At 43.3% G+C, this 18,764-nt stretch overlaps 1 protein-coding gene across 2 annotated transcripts; it reads left to right on the top strand.

Annotated features, from left to right (window-relative positions):
• The first annotated feature begins 373 nt into the window (after window positions 1-373).
• On the top strand, window positions 374-13,844 carry LOC147262348 (DENN domain-containing protein 2A-like). 2 transcript variants are annotated; one of them, XM_086201120.1, is made up of 20 exons: window positions 374-567; window positions 2,455-2,526; window positions 2,964-4,022; window positions 4,119-4,210; window positions 5,378-5,469; window positions 5,556-5,765; window positions 6,141-6,234; window positions 6,335-6,379; window positions 6,457-6,656; window positions 7,751-7,860; window positions 7,951-8,020; window positions 8,413-8,490; window positions 8,932-9,072; window positions 11,153-11,301; window positions 11,882-12,059; window positions 12,152-12,193; window positions 12,352-12,460; window positions 12,983-13,252; window positions 13,328-13,414; window positions 13,517-13,844. In XM_086201120.1, exons 1-20 carry the CDS (start codon window positions 536-538, stop codon window positions 13,546-13,548), a joined length of 3,162 nt encoding a protein of 1,053 aa, XP_086057246.1. In that variant the 5' UTR covers window positions 374-535; the 3' UTR covers window positions 13,549-13,844. The 2 variants fall into 2 exon arrangements, with proteins under 2 accessions (XP_086057246.1, XP_086057245.1); XM_086201119.1 differs by having other exon boundaries at window positions 6,329-6,379.
• Window positions 13,845-18,764: the final 4,920 nt, after the last annotated feature.

Here is an 18,764-nt window from a genome sequence, read left to right as displayed (position 1 = left end):
TAATTATAGAGTGCAACTGTCAAACACATCATGACAAAGGTCAAATAAACAGAAACAAATCCTCTGTAATTCTTGGGTCTTTTTTTGGTTTAATCTCTTAAAAAACAACAACTCAAGTACATCACAATGTTCTTATCTTAGACTGATCTTAATTTAGAACAGGCCTGTTTTATACAGTTAATTTGCAAATTTATTTATGACCGATTTTTGTCTGTGAGGAAGTGATTCTAACCATGTGTCAGTGAGAGTGGGACAGTTTGCTCCAGCTGCTCATTCATTCATTTTATATAGTGTGTCCATATATGAGCGAGAGAGAGAGAGAGAGAGAGAGAGAGAGGGAGGAAGTCATGTTTCTGGATATGAGGGGAGGTGGGGAGAGAGAGTGAATGAATGTTGATGAGTATAGTAAAGAGAAGGAGAAGAGACCAGCGTGTCTGAAACATCAGATGTGCAGCTAGAAAACCCACCAGGACGTAATTCACCATGATGGATAATTCTGTCGCGGCGTCTGTGGCAGGAAGCCCACATTTTACCGATGAACTCATGGACAATGTACGACAGAAAGAGGTAAGATGCAATTTTAACTTAAAAAAAGGAAGACATCTTCAGTCACATGGATGTCACTGTGTTGTCATTGTCGTCTGAGCAATTAATGCAGAATGTGTATAGATTCCAGGAGAGGAATAGGTGGAGAGCTGTAAAAAGAAAAAGGAAAAGAAGCAAATGCTAGAAGGACATATTTACAACAGAAACATGACTTGATTAACTGTGTCTACATTCACTGGCGTCCATTATCAGACAGTAAGTTTCCCAGCTTAGGGGGCTCGGTGAACTGTAGCCCCTCGATTACCGGCATCCACATATCAGCTAAACAAATGATGACAACATCTTCAGCGCTGGGAACTGACCAAAGTCTATCTTGGAGGCCACTGAACTTTGAAACATGAACCTTAGAGACGTGAAAGTATGAGCGTCAGGGAGAGGAGCATTATGGGTGCTGTGAGGGTCAACGGTTGGCCTCCTCTAAGAAGAATAAGGAGAGCAGAAAAATATACAAAAGGGAAAGAAGGGCAGGGAAGATTGATTCAATCACACAGGGGCTCCCTAATGACCGGTGAAATATTGGTTTGTGTGAAGAAGGACCCGGGGGAGCTGACATGTTGTGTGCTCAGCAAGGCCATAAATATTGTACTTAAGATGTGGGCCTTTCCAATTTCAAAAGGCCTCTATTTCTTTGCTTGGTTCTTCTCTCTGTACGGCCGTATGTTCTGTTCTCATGCCTCCAAGCACCTGAAGGGAATGCCCAGATTTGACACAAAGGTCCACTTGGACTAAAGGACGAACTGAAAAGATTTCCCTCTTCATGGTAAAAGTCACTTTTGATCTCACGTCTTTAAAATTTCCCTCATTTCAGGAATGCTCAGAGACAATTTCATTTCATGTGGCACAAGCATCAACTGCACACAATCACTTATTTTATGTCAGGGGTGGACTGGGGCAAGCTAGGATCCTATTAACTACACTATGACCTGTTTAGGTTCATCCAAACACATATTTAAATGCATTTTAATTAAGGCACAAACCAAATACAACTGCAATGGAATATTTCTAGCTTGAACTGACAATATTTGCAACCTAACTACTGTGTTTCTCTTGTCCAGGGATGTCGAAAGTGTTGCACGTGGCCTGCCTTAAGGTTATGATTGGCCCACCGGGTGTAAAAATATATTTAGATAATAAAAATAACAGCCCTAATAATAAGCACATTACACTGTGCATGGCTGAAATAAACTAATTTCTTATGTTACAAGACATTTACTGAATCTGCTTCAAGCATTAGAAAAACTGACCTTAGAAAAAATGCATTTTATTGTCAGAAAAACATGTCGTTAAACCAACGATGTAAAAACTGAAATACATAATTAAGGGGCTCGGGATCGAAGGAGGATTTTGCACGTGAACCGATGGTGACGATGTTTACTTTCTTTTTTCTGAGTCCAGCCATTAAGTTTCAGTTTTGGCCTTCCAAGGAAAAATGTTTGGGTGCCCCTGCTTTGGACACAAGTCTCGAATGGCAAAAAAAAAATTGATTCTACGAATTCATCAGAATTCCCTCAAAATGTTTCCCAATTCTGAATGAGGTCATGAAGATCTGACTCTCACCAACCTGCCCCAGAGGGAATTACTAGAAATAAACTCAAGATGTTTTCCGTGGTTTAGATATAGGAATGAATGTCTGGTGACTAACAACAAGGAAAAGGATGGAGGGAACTGATCAAACCCTTTATTTGCAGGGGTAAAACATAAACTTGAGTAGCTCCTGATTAACTTTTACCTGCAGGGAACCTAAACCACACCACCAACGGTAACCCGGTGCCCTGAAACCGCTCTACCCTCGTCTCACTGTATTCTCAACAATTTTGAGGATTTTCCCTTGCTTTCTTTCTCTCGTAGGTGTTCAGTGAGCATGGCGACCAGTAAGAGAATGCCAGTCAAGCAGAGCTGCATCTCCTCCACCATCAGCAGGTCTGTAGCGTTATATCGTTGAACAGTTTTCACTTCAGGAAACAGACATTAAACCTCAGTAATTCCTCCTGTGCCTGATGAATAATACACAGTTTGCTCATCACATCCACGAAGGAAAAGTCATGAAAAGGTCTTTTAAATTAGGGTTTCCCATTTCCTCTGGTTTATTTATTAAAACATAACAGTTTAATGAAATGGGCGCCAGTCCAAACGTGTGTTTATTTAGCAAGGCTGATGAGAAGAAGATGCTCGGTCATAGGCCTGAGCTCTGGCATCTACTCTGAATTTTCCCACTGTGGCCAGAAAAAGACTGTGTGTCCTTTAACTGGTTGTCACAGCGGCTGGACTGGGATTTCAGGAGTTTTCTTTTGCATATCTGCGCAGTTTTCAATTGTTTCATTTTGATGTCAATACATGCTTTTTCTTTGTGTGCTTAGGCTACAGGAGGATTGTCCCAGTGAGAGTTCCCACGTTGCTTCGGTGGAAAACAAAGGAGTAGAGCAGAGATTCCAGGGGACACTGAAACTCCCCTTTACTCCATTACACAACCTGAGCAACCAGTGGGAAGAGTCACCCACGATGGCTCACAGGAGGCTGTCCTTTGACCCTCACAGTAATGAGAACGCTTTCTTGGTGGGCAAAAAGATTCCAAGATCCAATGCAGGCAACATCAAGGACAAGATTTCTCTGTGGGAGGGAAAAGAACCCACAAATCCACCTGTTATGTCAGGTTCTTCAGGCAGCACCATAAAAAGGACTGAATCACTGCCTAAAAGCAACAGTAACGACGGGCAGAGTTGCACCAGAGCAGTGCATAAGGATAGTCTTCACGATGTGGGAGATTCAAAGCCCTGTTCACCAGTCGAGACTGGGAATCAGCAAAAAAGGCAGCCGAAGACCAGCAGTGAGAGTAAAAGAGAAGAAAGCAGCAGAGTAACACATGCAGAAAAGCAAGATCACGAGAAGGAGAACGAAGAAAAGCTTGGGGACTCGAGGCCTTGTTTGCCCATGATGGCAGAGCAGGTGGGGACGCTGAGGAGAAGCAATGACAAGAGAACATCCGAGCAAAGCAGCCAGGAGAAGAGAGCTGTGTTCACTCTTTTCAAAAAGCTGGAGGCTATGGGAGAGAACCCTGGAAAAACCCCTCCGGAGCTTGGGAACTACTTCAGCCCGCCGAGCAAGGACAAGCAGGTGGAGGCGAGGAAGAGTGAAGCTACAGGACAAAGTAATGCAGATAAGTCCTCAGGGACCAGGGAAGGGTGGAGGCAGCAAGACGAATTACCCATAGAATCAGGGTCTCCACCCATCAATCCACTCCCCAAACCCAAACGCACCTTCCAGCACCCAGCTAGCATTCACACCAAGAGTCAGAGGCAGGGGAGTGGGCAGAGGAACCTCCCTCCGCTGCCTTCGATCTCTACACGGCCTTCCTCGAAACCTCCTCACGGTGTCTACAGGGGGACGTGGGGGGAGAGAACACGGGAGAACATTAACAGGTATTAAAAAGTAGTCATAATTCATATCATAAACAGAGCTTAATCACTAAATCAGAAACACATAGATATACTCATTTTTACATTTCTCCTTTACAGGAAATCGTTAGAGTTTGAAGACATCCCGAGTTCAAGCAGTCCACTCTTCCCTCGCTCGCTGTCTCAGGAACATCACTATGAAGACATCCTGGGTCCAAAACTTCTATCCTTTTGTGTCTGTGCAAAATACACAAACAAACAAACAAAAAGAATAAAAGGACTCATTTGCTGCTCAAGGAAATACTCCCTGCAGCGCCATCAACCATACAAATGTCATAAACATCCCGAGATTTGGACCATGAGTTTTCCTTCTATGTTTCTTTGTGAATGAAGTTTGAGTCGATATATAATTCCTGCATGAAAACCTGAAAATGTCAAACATTCGCTGAAAAAAAACAAAAACGCAAAATGACCAAAACCCTGTAAACACGGCTAAAGGTCATCAATTAGGATCGGTTCTACGTCGTGGATAAACGATGTAACGTGTCAGGTTCTGGCTGCAACTGTTGAACGGTGAGAAAGGCAGCAACAGCAGGGTGGTTGGTACCAACAAACACCAGACGACAGCAATGTGTATAACATGAAGCCAGTACACGATGTTTCCCAAACCATATCCAAGTATTTTTTTTTGCATCTAACCCTGACCAGATTTCAACTTAATTTATCCTACGAAATCAAAAATCAGAGATCTACCCCCTACTGAAGTCTAGGGATTTCTGAACGCCGGGTAGCTGCTCGAGCAGCGGTGAGAAAAACCCAGACGCCCTTCCGTTAGCCGGTGACACACCTTGTCAAAAATTATGATCGGCCACAATTGTCCTTTATAATAAAACAAAGCAATTCCCTTTTTGGCACAGATAAAGCTATTTAAAACGTTCGATTGACAAATTTGACCGATAAAAATGTTTCTCAAGGAAACTTGACATACTTAAACAAACCTTTCCTCGATGACTGCGATTGGGGCGCCGCACAATGGCATCCACGGCTGGTAGGACAGTTTTTACAGTTACACGACTGCGGCACGCCACCCAGTAGACTTTGGGTCGGTAATGCAATATAACTATCCATGATTAATTATTTCCATTCACTTTCAGCATCAAAACCTATGAGATGTTCCTCTGTTTCTACGATCAAAGGGTTAAGAACACTAATCTGTGCCGGGGTCATAAGACTTCCTTTTCCAAAAATAAAGTTTCACGCTCCCGTAGCTTTAACCACCCTCATGGCTCCACCATGACAATTTGCTGTTTTTTCGTTGTCGTATTTCTATGAGATCAGGTTGGTAAAAATGACTCTCATCATCTTTGGTCTCCTTGCAGACTCAACAGAAAACCCATATGAGGACATCGAGTTGGAGAGTCAATGCTCCCAGCTCTCTTTGCCCTCCTCTCCTGGGGCTGATGCCAACAAGGTACCAGCACTTCCAGCAAATTATTATAAATAAATTATTCCAAAAAAACATTGGAGTCATAGAAAATCTGACATTTCTCTCTCCAGGCATCAAGACCAGGCTTCTTCAGACAGAACTCAGGGAAGAGCTTTAAGCTGCTGGATCTGCGGAGAACCAACCGACAGACTCACAGCGCTGGCAGCAGTAGCATTTCCTCTCCACCAAGGCTCAGCCCTCCATCTACTCCAACTGAGTCTGAAAACACCCCCTGGCTGCCCGGGGACCCCTATAGCCGAACCTGCCGCAGGATCCCAACGGTGTGTAGATGTGTGAGGGAAAGTTTTTTTTTTTAAATTTTCCCCAGACAGCATCAAAATAATTTAACACGTTTGAGGGATTGTCTCATTTCATTGTAGCGCATTTCAAATGAAAGCATCAGATATTTGTGCCCTTATCCTTTTTATAGGCAGGTTTTTACGCACTATAGGATAGTTTTAACCCTCAGTTCAGTTTTAAAGTCAGGAAGTAAAGCCTGCAAGGATAAACTGAGGGCTAAAAAAAAAAGCGAATTTACTTTGAAAACTTTCACGGAACTTTTACTTTGTGCGTAAGAACCTTTCATGAGTGAGACCCATGATAAGTCGGTCCTCAGTAGCATTTCTTCAATTCATTGCCACCCTTGTTTCCGACAGGTTGTACTTAGGATCAACAGCATATTTGAAGCTCGTATCACAAAGAAACAACGAAGAAGGATTTATCATTACGCTGAGACGAGCTCGGGGCGAGGTGATGATGAGGAATTATTGGAGTGGAAGTTACACTGCACTTTGATACACTTGCCTTTAAATATTTCTAAAACTGACTCGACCCCTGCTTGCAGTAACAGATGAAAACAGTGACTCAGAGAGTGAATTTGAAGACAGAGCCAAAGGTAGAGTATATCCGACATCTTAAGGCGCGTCCACCTTTTTTCATCTATGATGAGGCCGAGCCTTTCCTCTCCTCCAGCTCAGCGTCGGCGCCTTGTGTCAGTCAAGTCCATACTGAGCCGGCCCAGCCAGGCTCAGGTCCAGCGCAACGGTACCTACACAAGAGGCAGCTCTTTGGAACAGCGTCAGCTCTTTGAGTACTTCCTGGTTGTTTCGCTGCAGAAGTCAAAGGCTTGTGGCCATTATCTGCCAGAGGTCACACAGCAGTTCCCCCCGAAGGTCAGTAAGAGAGTTTTTTTTAATCAGCCTGTTATGATGATTGGACTTGGGTGATGAAATGCCTCAAGAGCACGAACCCTCATGTGGTACCCCAGCAATGTAACCAACTCCTGATCTGCTGGATTGGATGATGGGCATATTAGCAAGCTGAAATAACAAGAGAGGTGCTTTGAACCAAATTTTTTTTGTCAACGCATGTCACTTGTCATGTCTGCAAATGCATACAAAGCACCCCTCTCTCTCTCTCTCCAGTTTTGACTGAGAGGTCAGCAGTTCAGTTCAACCTGCCAGAACTTTAGAATCAATCTAATCTGTAGGAATCAGCCGGGTTTAAAAAAAATTGCATCTTGTCTGCAGCAACGGAAGAACGCGAAGCTTTGAAAGGGGACGCAGTCACGTCCTGTATGAAGTCAGAGTTAGAGTCACCACACCTTCTAAAACATCATTCGGAGACTGCAGGCTGTTATGATAACTAGCGAGGTATCGAATGAGGACAGTTTCCTCTGTCATCAAAAAGCTCTCAGAGACTGGAGGACACTTTATCAGGAAGAGGTCTGACAGAACTGACACGATTACAATTACTCAGGTTCCTACGAGCCAACAGATTAGTGTATCAAAGTACAACAGCCTCAAACTGCATTTAGAGTCAGCAAGTTTCCACTGTGCAGAAAAACCCCTCCAGAGATCGCAAAATGAATCTGGCTAATATTTTGGCCTCATGCTTGCATTTTTCTGGCCCAGTGTACACCCGGGTCCACGGCCCAGGCCTGGCTTGTATTCGGCACGATTGTTAGATCACACTTAAATGGGCTTTAATTTGGAACCGTATTTGTTTTTGGCCCAGTGATAGCTGTATTACCAAATTATTGGAACAATACTTTCACATCTGGACCAAATCTGGCTCACCTTCCGGCGGAGGACAGCCAGATTTGGCCCAGAACTGACTGCTATCTGGGTCGGAGCTACAGGCAGGCAGCAAATACAGTGACAAATTCAGAAAAGAAAAAAAGAGCATCATCTGGACCGCATGAGACAACAAATCAGAGTTGATGCAACGCTGGAAAATAGCACTCGCGATTTTTATTGTGCTGCAGCTGGAACGAAGCTTCAAGTTCATGAGGGAGACGGAGGATCAGCTGAGGATTATTCCTCAGTTCTGTTTCCCTGATGCTAAAGACTGGGAGCCGGTGGAATACTACCCAAGGTGAGGGCACGTCACATACAAGTGAGGGTAATTATAAGTTTGAACTTTTCAAATTAAATCAGAAGATGTGTCCTGTCTCATCCTCCCCAGTGAGATGTTCTCTTTTGTTTTGACCGGAGAAGACGGGAGCAGAAGGTTTGGATACTGCCGGCGTTTACTGGTAAATAGAAACTGGAAGAATAAATAAGTGTGCTGCCACTGGACAGGAAGTGGCTAAATACCACAATGACGGCTGAGTAAATAACTGTGCCAAAATAGTCGGAGTGCCTGTGGGAAAAGCAGTCCATCTCAGAGTCTGAGGGGAAGTGTGTGAGGCTGGGAATGTGTGCACTGTGTGTGTGTTTGCAGGAATCATATTTCCATGTATTTGTGCAAGTGTGTTTTATATTTCATACGAACAAGAAAAGAAAATATTTATTAAAATGAAGTTTTTCTTATGTCCACTAAAAGATTGCTCCGTCCTCTATGAATTAAGGAAAACTCTATCATCTTTTACCATCCAGACGCTGTTAAACTCTCTTTCTCTTTCTCTTTCTGGTCTTTTCTTTTCAGCCGAGTGGAAAAGGCAAACGTCTGCCAGAAGTCTATTGTATCGTTAGTCACCTTGGCTGTTTCAACCTGTTCTCCAAGGTAAATCCTTCTCACCGATCTCCCTTCATTGTAGAAGTTGTTAAGCAAACAGGAAAACATTGTAATAAGTAAGAAATATTCAGGAGAAAATTTATGTTTTGAAAGGGAATATGTCCTCTGGCAGGTTGTTCCAGAGATGCTGACTCCAACAGCTCAAACTCTGCTTTGTAGCCATGACCTGGGAATAATTTAGCAAACATTTTTTGCCATTTCAGGCTGCATTCTGGTCTGTGATGGATCAGTAATTCAGTGATATACTCAGGGATGAACCCCAGACATGCTCAAAGTGATATTCAAATGTTGAAACCAATTACGAAACATACAAGGTTAGGGTTGAGTCTCAAGGAAAGGAAGTGACTCAAGGAAACTACGTGTGTGTGTGTGTGTGTGTGTGTGTGTGTGTGTGTGTGTGTGTGTGTGTGTGTGTGTGTGTGTTTGTAGGTGCTGGATGAGGTGGAGAGGCGGAGGGCTCTGTCTCCAGCTCTAGTGCAGCCGTTTATGAGAGCCATCATGGAGGCCCAGTTTCCAGCTCCGGGCAGAACCATCACCATCAAAACCTTCCTCCCCGGCTCAGGAACAGAGGTATGAAGGCCCTGGAGGGACAAGAGCAGAAAAAAAAACAAGTGAGGGGACATGAGCAAAAAAAAAAACAAGTGAGGGGACATGAGCAAAAAAAAATAGTGGGGGGACATGAGCAAATAAACAATTGAGGTGACATGAGCAAAAAAAAAAACAAGTGAGGGGACACAAGCAAAAAAAAATAAGTGAGGGGACATGAGCAAAAAAAAATAGTGGGGGGACATGAGCAAAAAAAAATAGTGGGGGGACATGAGCAAATAAACAATTGAGGTGACATGAGCAAAAAAAAAAACAAGTGAGGGGACACAAGCAAAAAAAAATAAGTGAGGGGACATGAGCAAAAAAAACAATTGAGGGGACATGAGCAAAAAAAAAAAAACAAGTGAGGGGACATGAGCAAAAAAAATACTGAGGGGACATGAGCAAAAAAAAAAACAAGTGAGGGGACATGAGCAAAAAAAAACAGGTGAGGGACATGAGCCAAAAAAAAACAAGTGAGGGGACACGAGCAAAAAAAAACAAGTGAGGGGACACGAGCAAAAAAAACAGGTGAGGGGACATGAGCAAAAAAAATAGTGGGGGGACATGAGCAAAAAAAACAGGTGAGGGGACATGAGCAAACAAAATAGTGAGGGGACACGAGCAAATAAACAATTGAGTGGACATGAGCAAAAAAACAAACAAACAAGTGAGGGGACATGAGCAAAAAAAAACAAGTGAGGGGACACAAGCAAAAAAAAACAGGTGAGGGGACATGAGCAAAAAAAATAGTGGGGGGACATGAGCAAAAAAAACAGGTGAGGGGACATGAGCAAACAAAATAGTGAGGGGACACGAGCAAATAAACAATTGAGGGGACATGAGCAAAAAAAAAAAACAAGTGAGGGGACATGAGCAAAAAAAACAGGTGAGGGGACATGAGCAAAAAAAATAGTGAGGGGACACAAGCAAATAAACAAGTGAGGGGACATGAGCAAAAAAAAAAAACAAGTGAGGGGACAGGAGCAAAAAAAATACTGAGGGGACATGACCAAAAAAAAAAAAAACAAGTGAGGGGACATGAGCAAAAAAAAAACAGGTGAGGGACATGAGCCAAAAAAAAACAAGTGAGGGGACACGAGCAAAAAAAAAACAAGTGAGGGGACACGAGCAAAAAAACAAGTGAGGGGACATGAGCAAAAAAAATAGTGGGGGGACATGAGCAAATAAACAATTGAGTGGACATGAGCAAAAAAAAAACAAGTGAGGGGACACAAGCAAAAAAAACAGGTGAGGGGACATGAGCAAAAAAAAACAGGTGAGGGGACACGAGCAAAAAAAAACAGGTGAGGGGACACGAGCAAAAAAACTAGTGAGGGGACACGAGCAAATAAACAATTGAGTGGACATGAGCAAAAAAAAAATACGAGTGAGGGGACACGAGCAAAAAAAAAACAAGTGAGGGACATGAGCGAAAAAAAATAGTGAGGGGACATGAGCAAAAAAAAACAGGTGAGGGGACATGAGCAAACAAAATAGTGAGGGGACACGAGCAAATAAACAATTGAGGGGACATGAGCAAAAACAAAAAAACAAGTGAGGGGACATGAGCAAAAAAAAACAGGAGAGGGACATGAGCAAAAAAAACAGGTGAGGGGACACGAGCAAAAAAAAACAGGTGAGGGGACATGAGCAAACAAAAACAGGTGAGGGGACATGAGCAACACACACACACACAAAATCAATGCGGGGACTGAGTGCAAAAAATGATGTTAGGACACGAGGAGATAAAGAATAATAATAATTAGGGGATGAGCAAAAAGAGATGAGTGAGGGGTCTCACACACCAGGGACCATCTGGTGAGGCCCAGGCTTTGCTCGCTCCTGAGGGGTCTGACGGGTGGACCGTCTTTCCCCTGCCATCAGATATTTTACAGAATGTTACTAGTTTTTTGCGTTTACTTTTAAAACCCCTATTCTTTAAAGTACAGGCCACGTTCAGTTACATTTGAATTTCGTGTTTGATTCCTCACAATATTTGGTTCAACCTGTCACCTTCTCCAAATGTTTTATTTGAACCTTTTTTTTGTGGTCCCGTCCCCAGATGATGGAGCTCTGCCGTCCCTCCGACTCACGCTTAGAACACGTGGACTTCGAGTGTCTGTTCTCCTGCCTGAGTCTGCGGCTGCTCCTCAGGGTGTTCGGCTCTCTGCTGCTGGAGCGAAGGGTCATCTTCACGGCCGACAAACTCAGGTTGGACCGCTCGGAGCAGCCTCAGACCCTCAGACTCGCCCTCACTCGTTGTGACAGCTCTTTTGATCGCTCTTGAGACACGAGGTTGTGCTGAATATCTCTCTTTCTGCCGTTCATGCATTAATGGTGGAATGTTTTCATGATTAGAAGTGTGGGTGGTCCGGATCCACACTTTTAAATCAATTTTAAGGCCGCTCCAGTTTTACTCAGCGAGGATGCCAGAGATATTTGGAGTGCAGCCTGCTGAGATGTTGAGCCGGGGCCTGCTTGTTTGTCCTGCGGGGAAAAGTCAATGGGAGTCACAAAGATTGGTCAGAGTTGTAGGACTGGAATGCAAAGTCCAGTGACGTGAAAGAAAGAAAGAAAGAAAGAAAGAAAGAAAGAGTTTGCAGCTTTTCACGCTGGGAACTCTTACTTGGGAAAATATTGACAGCCTGGATTGTTAAACCACAGCATCCCCATGTGGTGCGAATGTGCAAAATCATTTTTTCATTTGTCTCTCCCTTTGGAACTACCGGTCATCATTTAGTAGGATTCGATTTCTTTTAGAAGGCACTGATTGCTGCTCTTCTCCTTGCAGTACTCTGTCCCAGTGCTGCCACGCAATGGTGGCGCTACTTTACCCTTTCGTATGGCAGCACACCTACATTCCTCTACTCCCTGCAGCTATGCTTGACATCGTCTGCACCCCAACGCCATTTATTGTGGGACTACTGTCCAGCTCCCTGCCACAACTCACCGAGCTGCCCCTGGAGGAGGTCAGAGTTGGAGTGTTACTGGCATCCGATAAATTACTTCATTTCAGGACAATAATGTAGAAAATCACAATTTCCCGATTGTCTTTGAATAGGTGCTGGTTGTGGATCTGGGGAACAGCAGATTTCTTAGACAGGTATGGACTGTCAGAGAAGAGTGTGTGTGTGTGTGTGTGTGTGTGTGTGTGTGTGTGTGTGTGTGTGTGTGTGTGTGTGCGTGCGCATAACCTAAAGAAGAGACCCCTTTTCTTTTCCCTGCATGGGATTTTTGAAAACTCCGTTTCGTCCTCTGTAGCTCGATGATGAGGACTCGATCCTGCCCTCTAAGCTCCAGTCAGCTCTGGAGAACGTTCTTGAGAGGAGAAGAGAGCTTGCTAATGAGAGAGGAGGAGATACACCCAGTGGTGAGGCATAAATATTTTACAGCTAAGCCCAACTACACCCCTTTTTTACGGCACACTCCTGCGTATATGTGGGTTTTTAAACCCAAACCCACTAAACAGCTGATCGACCCCTTTGTGTCACAATTAGACAAATCTGAACAGAAAACAAAACTTTGTGTAAAGCCACAAAAAGGGAAGCGACAGTCTTTCAGCTAAAATCTTTTGCTTGGGTCTGTTTTTTAGACTTAACACCAACTAAGGGTGTTGCTTGAATGAGACGCTAGAGCGTCTTACCTGAAGCAGGACCTACATTATTGTGTTCTCTCAGGTTTTGTGTTCACATCAATGCTGATTGGAGCTGATTAATAAAACCATGTCTACATTTGACCTTTGATGGGATGCAGATTAAATCTTTCCCAACCGCAGATTAAAACCAGATGTTCGTGGGTGTTGGCAGTTTTTCTGGCCAGTGGAAAAAGCAATTTATGGTTGTTTATACTGTTTATACTTAGAGCAAATGTAACAAAGTTTTGCTGTCTCTAGATTCTGGCCACCTCGGCACTGTTGTGTCCGAGGCCTTTGTGCGTTTCTTTGTGGAACTGGTTGGCCACTATTCACTCTTCCTCTTGGGTGAACGGGAGGACGACTACTCTTCTTCATCCTCCTCCCCCGTACCCTGCTCCTTCCATCGCGAGGGTTTTCGTAAAGCAATCCCCTCTAAGACTGTGAGGCGCTTCCTGGAGGTCTTCATGGAGACCCAGATGTTTGGCTGGTTCATCCAGGAGCGAGAGCTCCACAGGCAGGCTGTTCGAGGTAGAAGAGTGGCTGTTAGGAAGCAGATACTCAGCTTCAAATTCTGGAGGTTCATGAATCTTTGTTTCTCCTCAGGGTTGTTTGAAGTGAGGGTGCAGGAATACCTGGACTCCCTCCATGAGAATGAACATCGGAGGGTAAACAGGTTTCTCAAAGGCTTAGGTGAGGATGTTCTTTTTAAATCAGAATATATTTCTTGTAATGAAACAAGCATGCTTGTTAATCATCCAAACCCACTCTGGTTCCTCTTCTCTTTTTCTCCAGGCAACAAAATGAAATTTCTGTCCAAGAAATAATGCCACTGGAATTGTATAAGAGGTTTCAGATGAATAAACGAAGCACTGAAATCAGCAAGTATAGTCATCCATGAGTCTTCATCAACCAGTCAAACTAAGAGTTCTGTTCAAGGACAAATGCGTGACAAACATGGACGTGCGCTGGGGTATGTTGATCTGAGCAGATGCTGCTGCCAGGTTTTAAAATAAAGGAACTCTGGACTGTAGATTCTCTTGTTAAATTATAATGTTCAGGCAACATGTCCAAGTGCAAATAACACATTCTCTTAAACACATGTTGAATAAATGAAGAAATGAAATGCAGCAAATGTGAATTCTTTTCTCTGTGGGGCATGAATCTAGAATTTGCCAGCCTGATTGTGCACCTTAAAGATTTTTTTTTTCTTTCTGTCAAAACAGGATATTCTGAAAGCTAACGAAGCTTACGGTGGCCAAACTTGAAACAAGTACTTTCAAAATCCGCCAGGGGGCAGTAGTATATTTTCTCTGATAAAGTGATCTCAGAACTCATGACTGACAAAAAAAACAGAGATCCATTTAATGCATTTACCTTGTAAGGCAAATAACAATGATACCATCAAGTGCTCAGTTTTGACGCATATACGTATTGACTTGATTTGTTTCATTTGTAATAAGGAGATTAAATGTCATTATTGTTAACTTTGTAATTCATAGCCCTCCAGAGAGCTGATGATAAGTGATTGTTGTGTACATTAATCATGTTGAGCTCATGTAGGGATTCTGTCACACAAGAATCAAAGCAAAGGGTATTTATGTGCATTCGTCATTTATGAGCAAGTTCCTCTCAGTGAAGAACGCCACACATTTGCAAACCAGTCACTGCTGGGTTTGTGTGTTCAAAGTTATTTTGTCTCTTTACTACAAAGGACCTTGGTTAGGAGTTAGTGGCAGCTTCACTATTTTAGTCTCTCAGTCATGGAAACAAACCTGATCTTTAGCCCACAAACGGGGAAGCACATCTTTGTCAGCATGTAAACAAAACACAGGTGCAGAGCAGAGCATAGTAGTGTATTGTCTGAGGAGTATTGTGCTCAGCTCCTGCATGCTGAGCAAGCCTGAGGGCCCCGGGGCCATCCCACTGCACCTAACCTGTCACCCGGGTTCACGCACGCACGCACACACACACACATGCAAGCACACACACACACACACACACACACACACACACAGATGTTGTGGGTGGACAGGATGTACACCCAACACATATCCAGGCTCACAAATAACACAGACAAACATACTGGATTTAAAAAACCCTGAAGGCTACAGATTGATTTTAATTTTGTTTGTGGTAGGAAAAAAACAAATTGAAATTATTGAAAAAGAGTAAAAAAATTAGAAATAAAAAGTTGAAATTGATAACTCATATTAATACATAAAGGGTTAAAGCATGTTCTCCCTGTTCCTGTGTGGGTTCTCTCCGGTACTCCAGCTTCCTCCACAGTCCAAAGACATCAAGAGGGGACCAGGTTAATCCAGACTCTAAATTGACTGTAGGTGTGACTGTGAGTGTGAATGGTTGTCTGTCTCTATGTGTTGGCCCTGTGATGGACTGGTGACCCGTCCAGGGTGAACCCCGCCTCTCACCTGAAGGCTGCTGGGAGAGGCTTCACCCCCTGCGACCCTTAACAGGATAAGAGGTAGAAAATGGGTGGATGGATGGATGGGTTAAAGCTTGAAATCAACTATGAGAAAAGAATATCAAAAGCATTGGTTTCACTGTTGCATAGATAAGAGGAAAATGCAAATACAAAAGAAAAGAGTTGATAAAAGCACTACATAAAAATGACGAACTGAAATAAAGGAATATAGAATAAAGAATAAAATAACGTGAAAATCATGGTGGAACTGTTAAACATAAAATGAGAGGAAGAGTAAGAAGACAAAGAATCTCAGAACTTCAGTCAGGGAGCAGAAAAAGTTGCACGTGTTAATGCGTCATCTGCATTGCAGTGACAGTGAGTGACTTTGTGGCTAATCTGACGCATCTACAGGTGAGCATGTAGAAAACAGTAGGGGGCTAATGATGGCGCCTTGGAGACCGCCAGAGAGCAGATGACATAATGTTGGGTATATGGATTTAAACCAGTGTTCCTGAATCTTATTTTTCAAAGTAGACTAACAAAAATTAGTGTGGAAGTGGAAGATTGAAATTTTTCATTAATAAACAAGAAGAGGGAGGAAACAGTTTTTTTCTAAAATAAAATGTATAAATTGTTTTTTTTTACTGAGACAAGGCTTCCATTTGTCCTTTTCTTCCATTAAGTCAATGAGAGGCCAAACAGAAGGTTCAGCTAAAACTGACAAAAGTATGAAAAGGCGTTACTGTGGGATAATCGGCGGTGGTAATACTGTGTCATAAACCTATGATGTGAATGAATGATTATGTACTTTTTGGACAAGGGGAACTGAACTCTGCTGCACCTTCCTGTCTAGCTCCAAAGGTGGGAAAGTGGTGGGGTCATGGGACATTCTTCCTGAGATGTCCTCTAGAAGATAAATGGACGTGGTGAGAAACAAGCACTGATGGCTGCTAAAACGGCAGTCACGTCCTCGGAGTGTGTTTGTGTGTGTGTGTGCACGTTTGGTTAAACACCAAATGCTATGTGTTTTCAGTCAGGGAGAGAGAGCGCTCTAATCTGCCTCTTAGCAACAACAATAACTTGTTGAAACTACAGTCGACCCCACAAAGTGCTTTTCAGTGGTTCCTAATACCTGAGTGACCAGATCCCACATGTAAGAGATGCCAGAGTGACACTGCATTATACTGGTAATTACAGACTGGTTGATGGATTTTTGAGATGATGGGGATTCTGGTACAATGGCTGTCCCCATTTGCAGTTCAAGCTTATCAGATCGTGCTGAAGTACGTCAGCATCGTCTCTGCATGCTAACCTGTAAAACAGAAGTTTCTACATCAGCTGAAGTATACGCTGATTCTGATTCCATGAAATCTGGCTGATTCATCAAAGCAATGGGGCTCTAATTGAGAAAAGCTCACAGAAAAAAAAAGAATCTTACAAATATCTTGGTCCATTAAAACCAGAGTCACTTCAAGACTTTTTGTGAAGTAAATTTATACAGGCAGGGAGGTGTGGTAACCAAGCAGCCAGCAATCAAAAAAAGTACAATCTCATTTTCCGTATTTTTTCTTCCCAGAAATTTCTACACACACAGTCTGCCACACCCCTCAATTAAAAGGTCTGTGCCTTGCAAGGATCTGCCCTGATCTGATTTTTCTAATAAGCTTTGGGGTCATGGAGGTTGTAACTGTCAGGTGCCGGATGATGTTTCATATAAATGATGCAAAAAACAAATATCTGCATGTTGCAATTGATTTCTCAAGAGGCCGATGCATAGTCAAGTGCGTGGCTCCTTTAAACACAATCCCACATACACTTTCAGTTAGTTTAAGAGTAAAGAGTAACAAAGGAGCATGAAAGTAGGAAAGAATGGGAATTAAGAGGAAGGGCGCTGGGAAAAGCGGGAGTTTTATGTATGAGAAGAATGCTCAACTGTGCAAACGCACGCTTGCACAGTTCACAGCCACGCCAATGCACCGAACGGTTCTCTAACATGCACGTCAGCTTGTTTTCACAGTTGCAGGTGCAGTGTCCAGCTGCAGCCCTGCCATGCATGCCAGCGGCCTGAATCATTTCCCCTGTTCAGAGAAGGAGCCATCAAAGCATATGGAGAACATAACAGCTAGCCGGAGGAGGTGAGAGAGGAGAATTTGACAGGGAAAGAAATGATCTGTTATGAAGTATAGGGGATAGAAAATGGATTTGGAGGGGAGAATTTCTTTTTCCCTGCTGCTAAACCATGTTATGAAAAACAGGGTAGAAGCTAGCAAAGAGGGCGGAGGAAGTGGAAGAGGACAGGGAGGGTGGAGTGTGGAGGGTGCAAGACAAGCAAAGCAAAAACTATTGTGGGTTCCGGGGTTTTCAGGCCCGTTTGTGAACGAGGAAGAGATGTGTGTGTGAGTGTGTGTGTGTGTGTGTGTGTGTGGGGGGGGGGGGGGGGTGCAGGGCAGCTCAGGCCACACACAGAGATTTCCAGGCGTGATGACGGTGCGTCAGTCAGGCCTGTCTGCTTGTGGTCATCTGTATGTGTCCAAGTTTATCCACATGGCTATTATACCACCATTAGTCATGACATCTGATTAAAATCCTTCTCTCTTCGTCCCTGTCTTTGTCTCTCACTCGGCTCAAAGGACCTTTTACGGGGCCAACATTTTCCTGTATGTGTATTTGTTAAGTATGAAGTCTGTCTGGAGCCTTTGAAATGGACACACACACACACACACACACACACACACACACACACACACACACACACACACACACACACACACACAGGGATGTGGTGGTTCCAGGGTGGTCTGGTCTGTGAACATCAGAACAGTCACTCATTTCTCTTCATGTGGTTCGTCTCTTTCTGTGTCATCCTTTGAAGTTTTGTGCACAATGCTCCTGCCAAGACAGTTCAAATATTATTTTTTTTTAGAAATTATTTGCTGCTCCAGATGTTGGTCGCATCATGAAATAAGCCAAACAAACAAACAAACAAAAAAAGAGTTAAAAGCAGTGAGCTAATTCCATGCTAACGTGCTCACAATTATTGACAAGAGGTGGAAGAACACATTCAGAATGTTAGAGGAGTTTTTGAGGGCTCAGAAACGGTAGGTTTGGTGTCAACTAGGGCAAGGCAGCATTTGAGGTGAAAGATGAGAAACGTTCTTTCTCACTACTTGTGATGTCAAATGATATTTCACACTTGTGGATACTTGTTTTTGTTGTGTAGCCGGTTTCTATGCGGCTAATGCAGTGTTAACCTTTTGTCTTGTTAAAAAAAGGTTTGTTTTACTCTCCAAAATAAAAGGGAGAGAAATCAGTTGAAAAGTGGAGTTTCTGGGCTTCGTTTGATTTATAATTATCTTTTACTTATGAGCACTATGTTCTAGGGGGGACCAGGTTGGTAACAGTCTGTACTGGGGAGTAGGAAGGGAATTTTACAGTATTGCCGAGCAGGTTAGCAGCTTGCATGGCAGTCTCCATCATCAGTTTGTGCGTGTGTGTATGTGTGTGTGTGTGTGTGTGTGTGTGTGTGTGTGTGTGTGTGTGTGTGTGTGTGTGTGTGTGTGTGAATAAGGCCAGATTTTGATTTAGGAACAATAAGATGGAAAGGCGCCATATAAG

This window comes from Aulostomus chinensis, chromosome 4, assembly GCF_037954235.1.
Source record: "Aulostomus chinensis isolate RoL2024-O1b breed Wild chromosome 4, RoL_Achi_v1.0, whole genome shotgun sequence".
NCBI lineage: Eukaryota > Metazoa > Chordata > Actinopteri > Syngnathiformes > Aulostomidae > Aulostomus > Aulostomus chinensis.
Note: the sequence above shows the minus strand (reverse complement) of the source record. Positions and strands in the feature narration are given on the sequence as shown.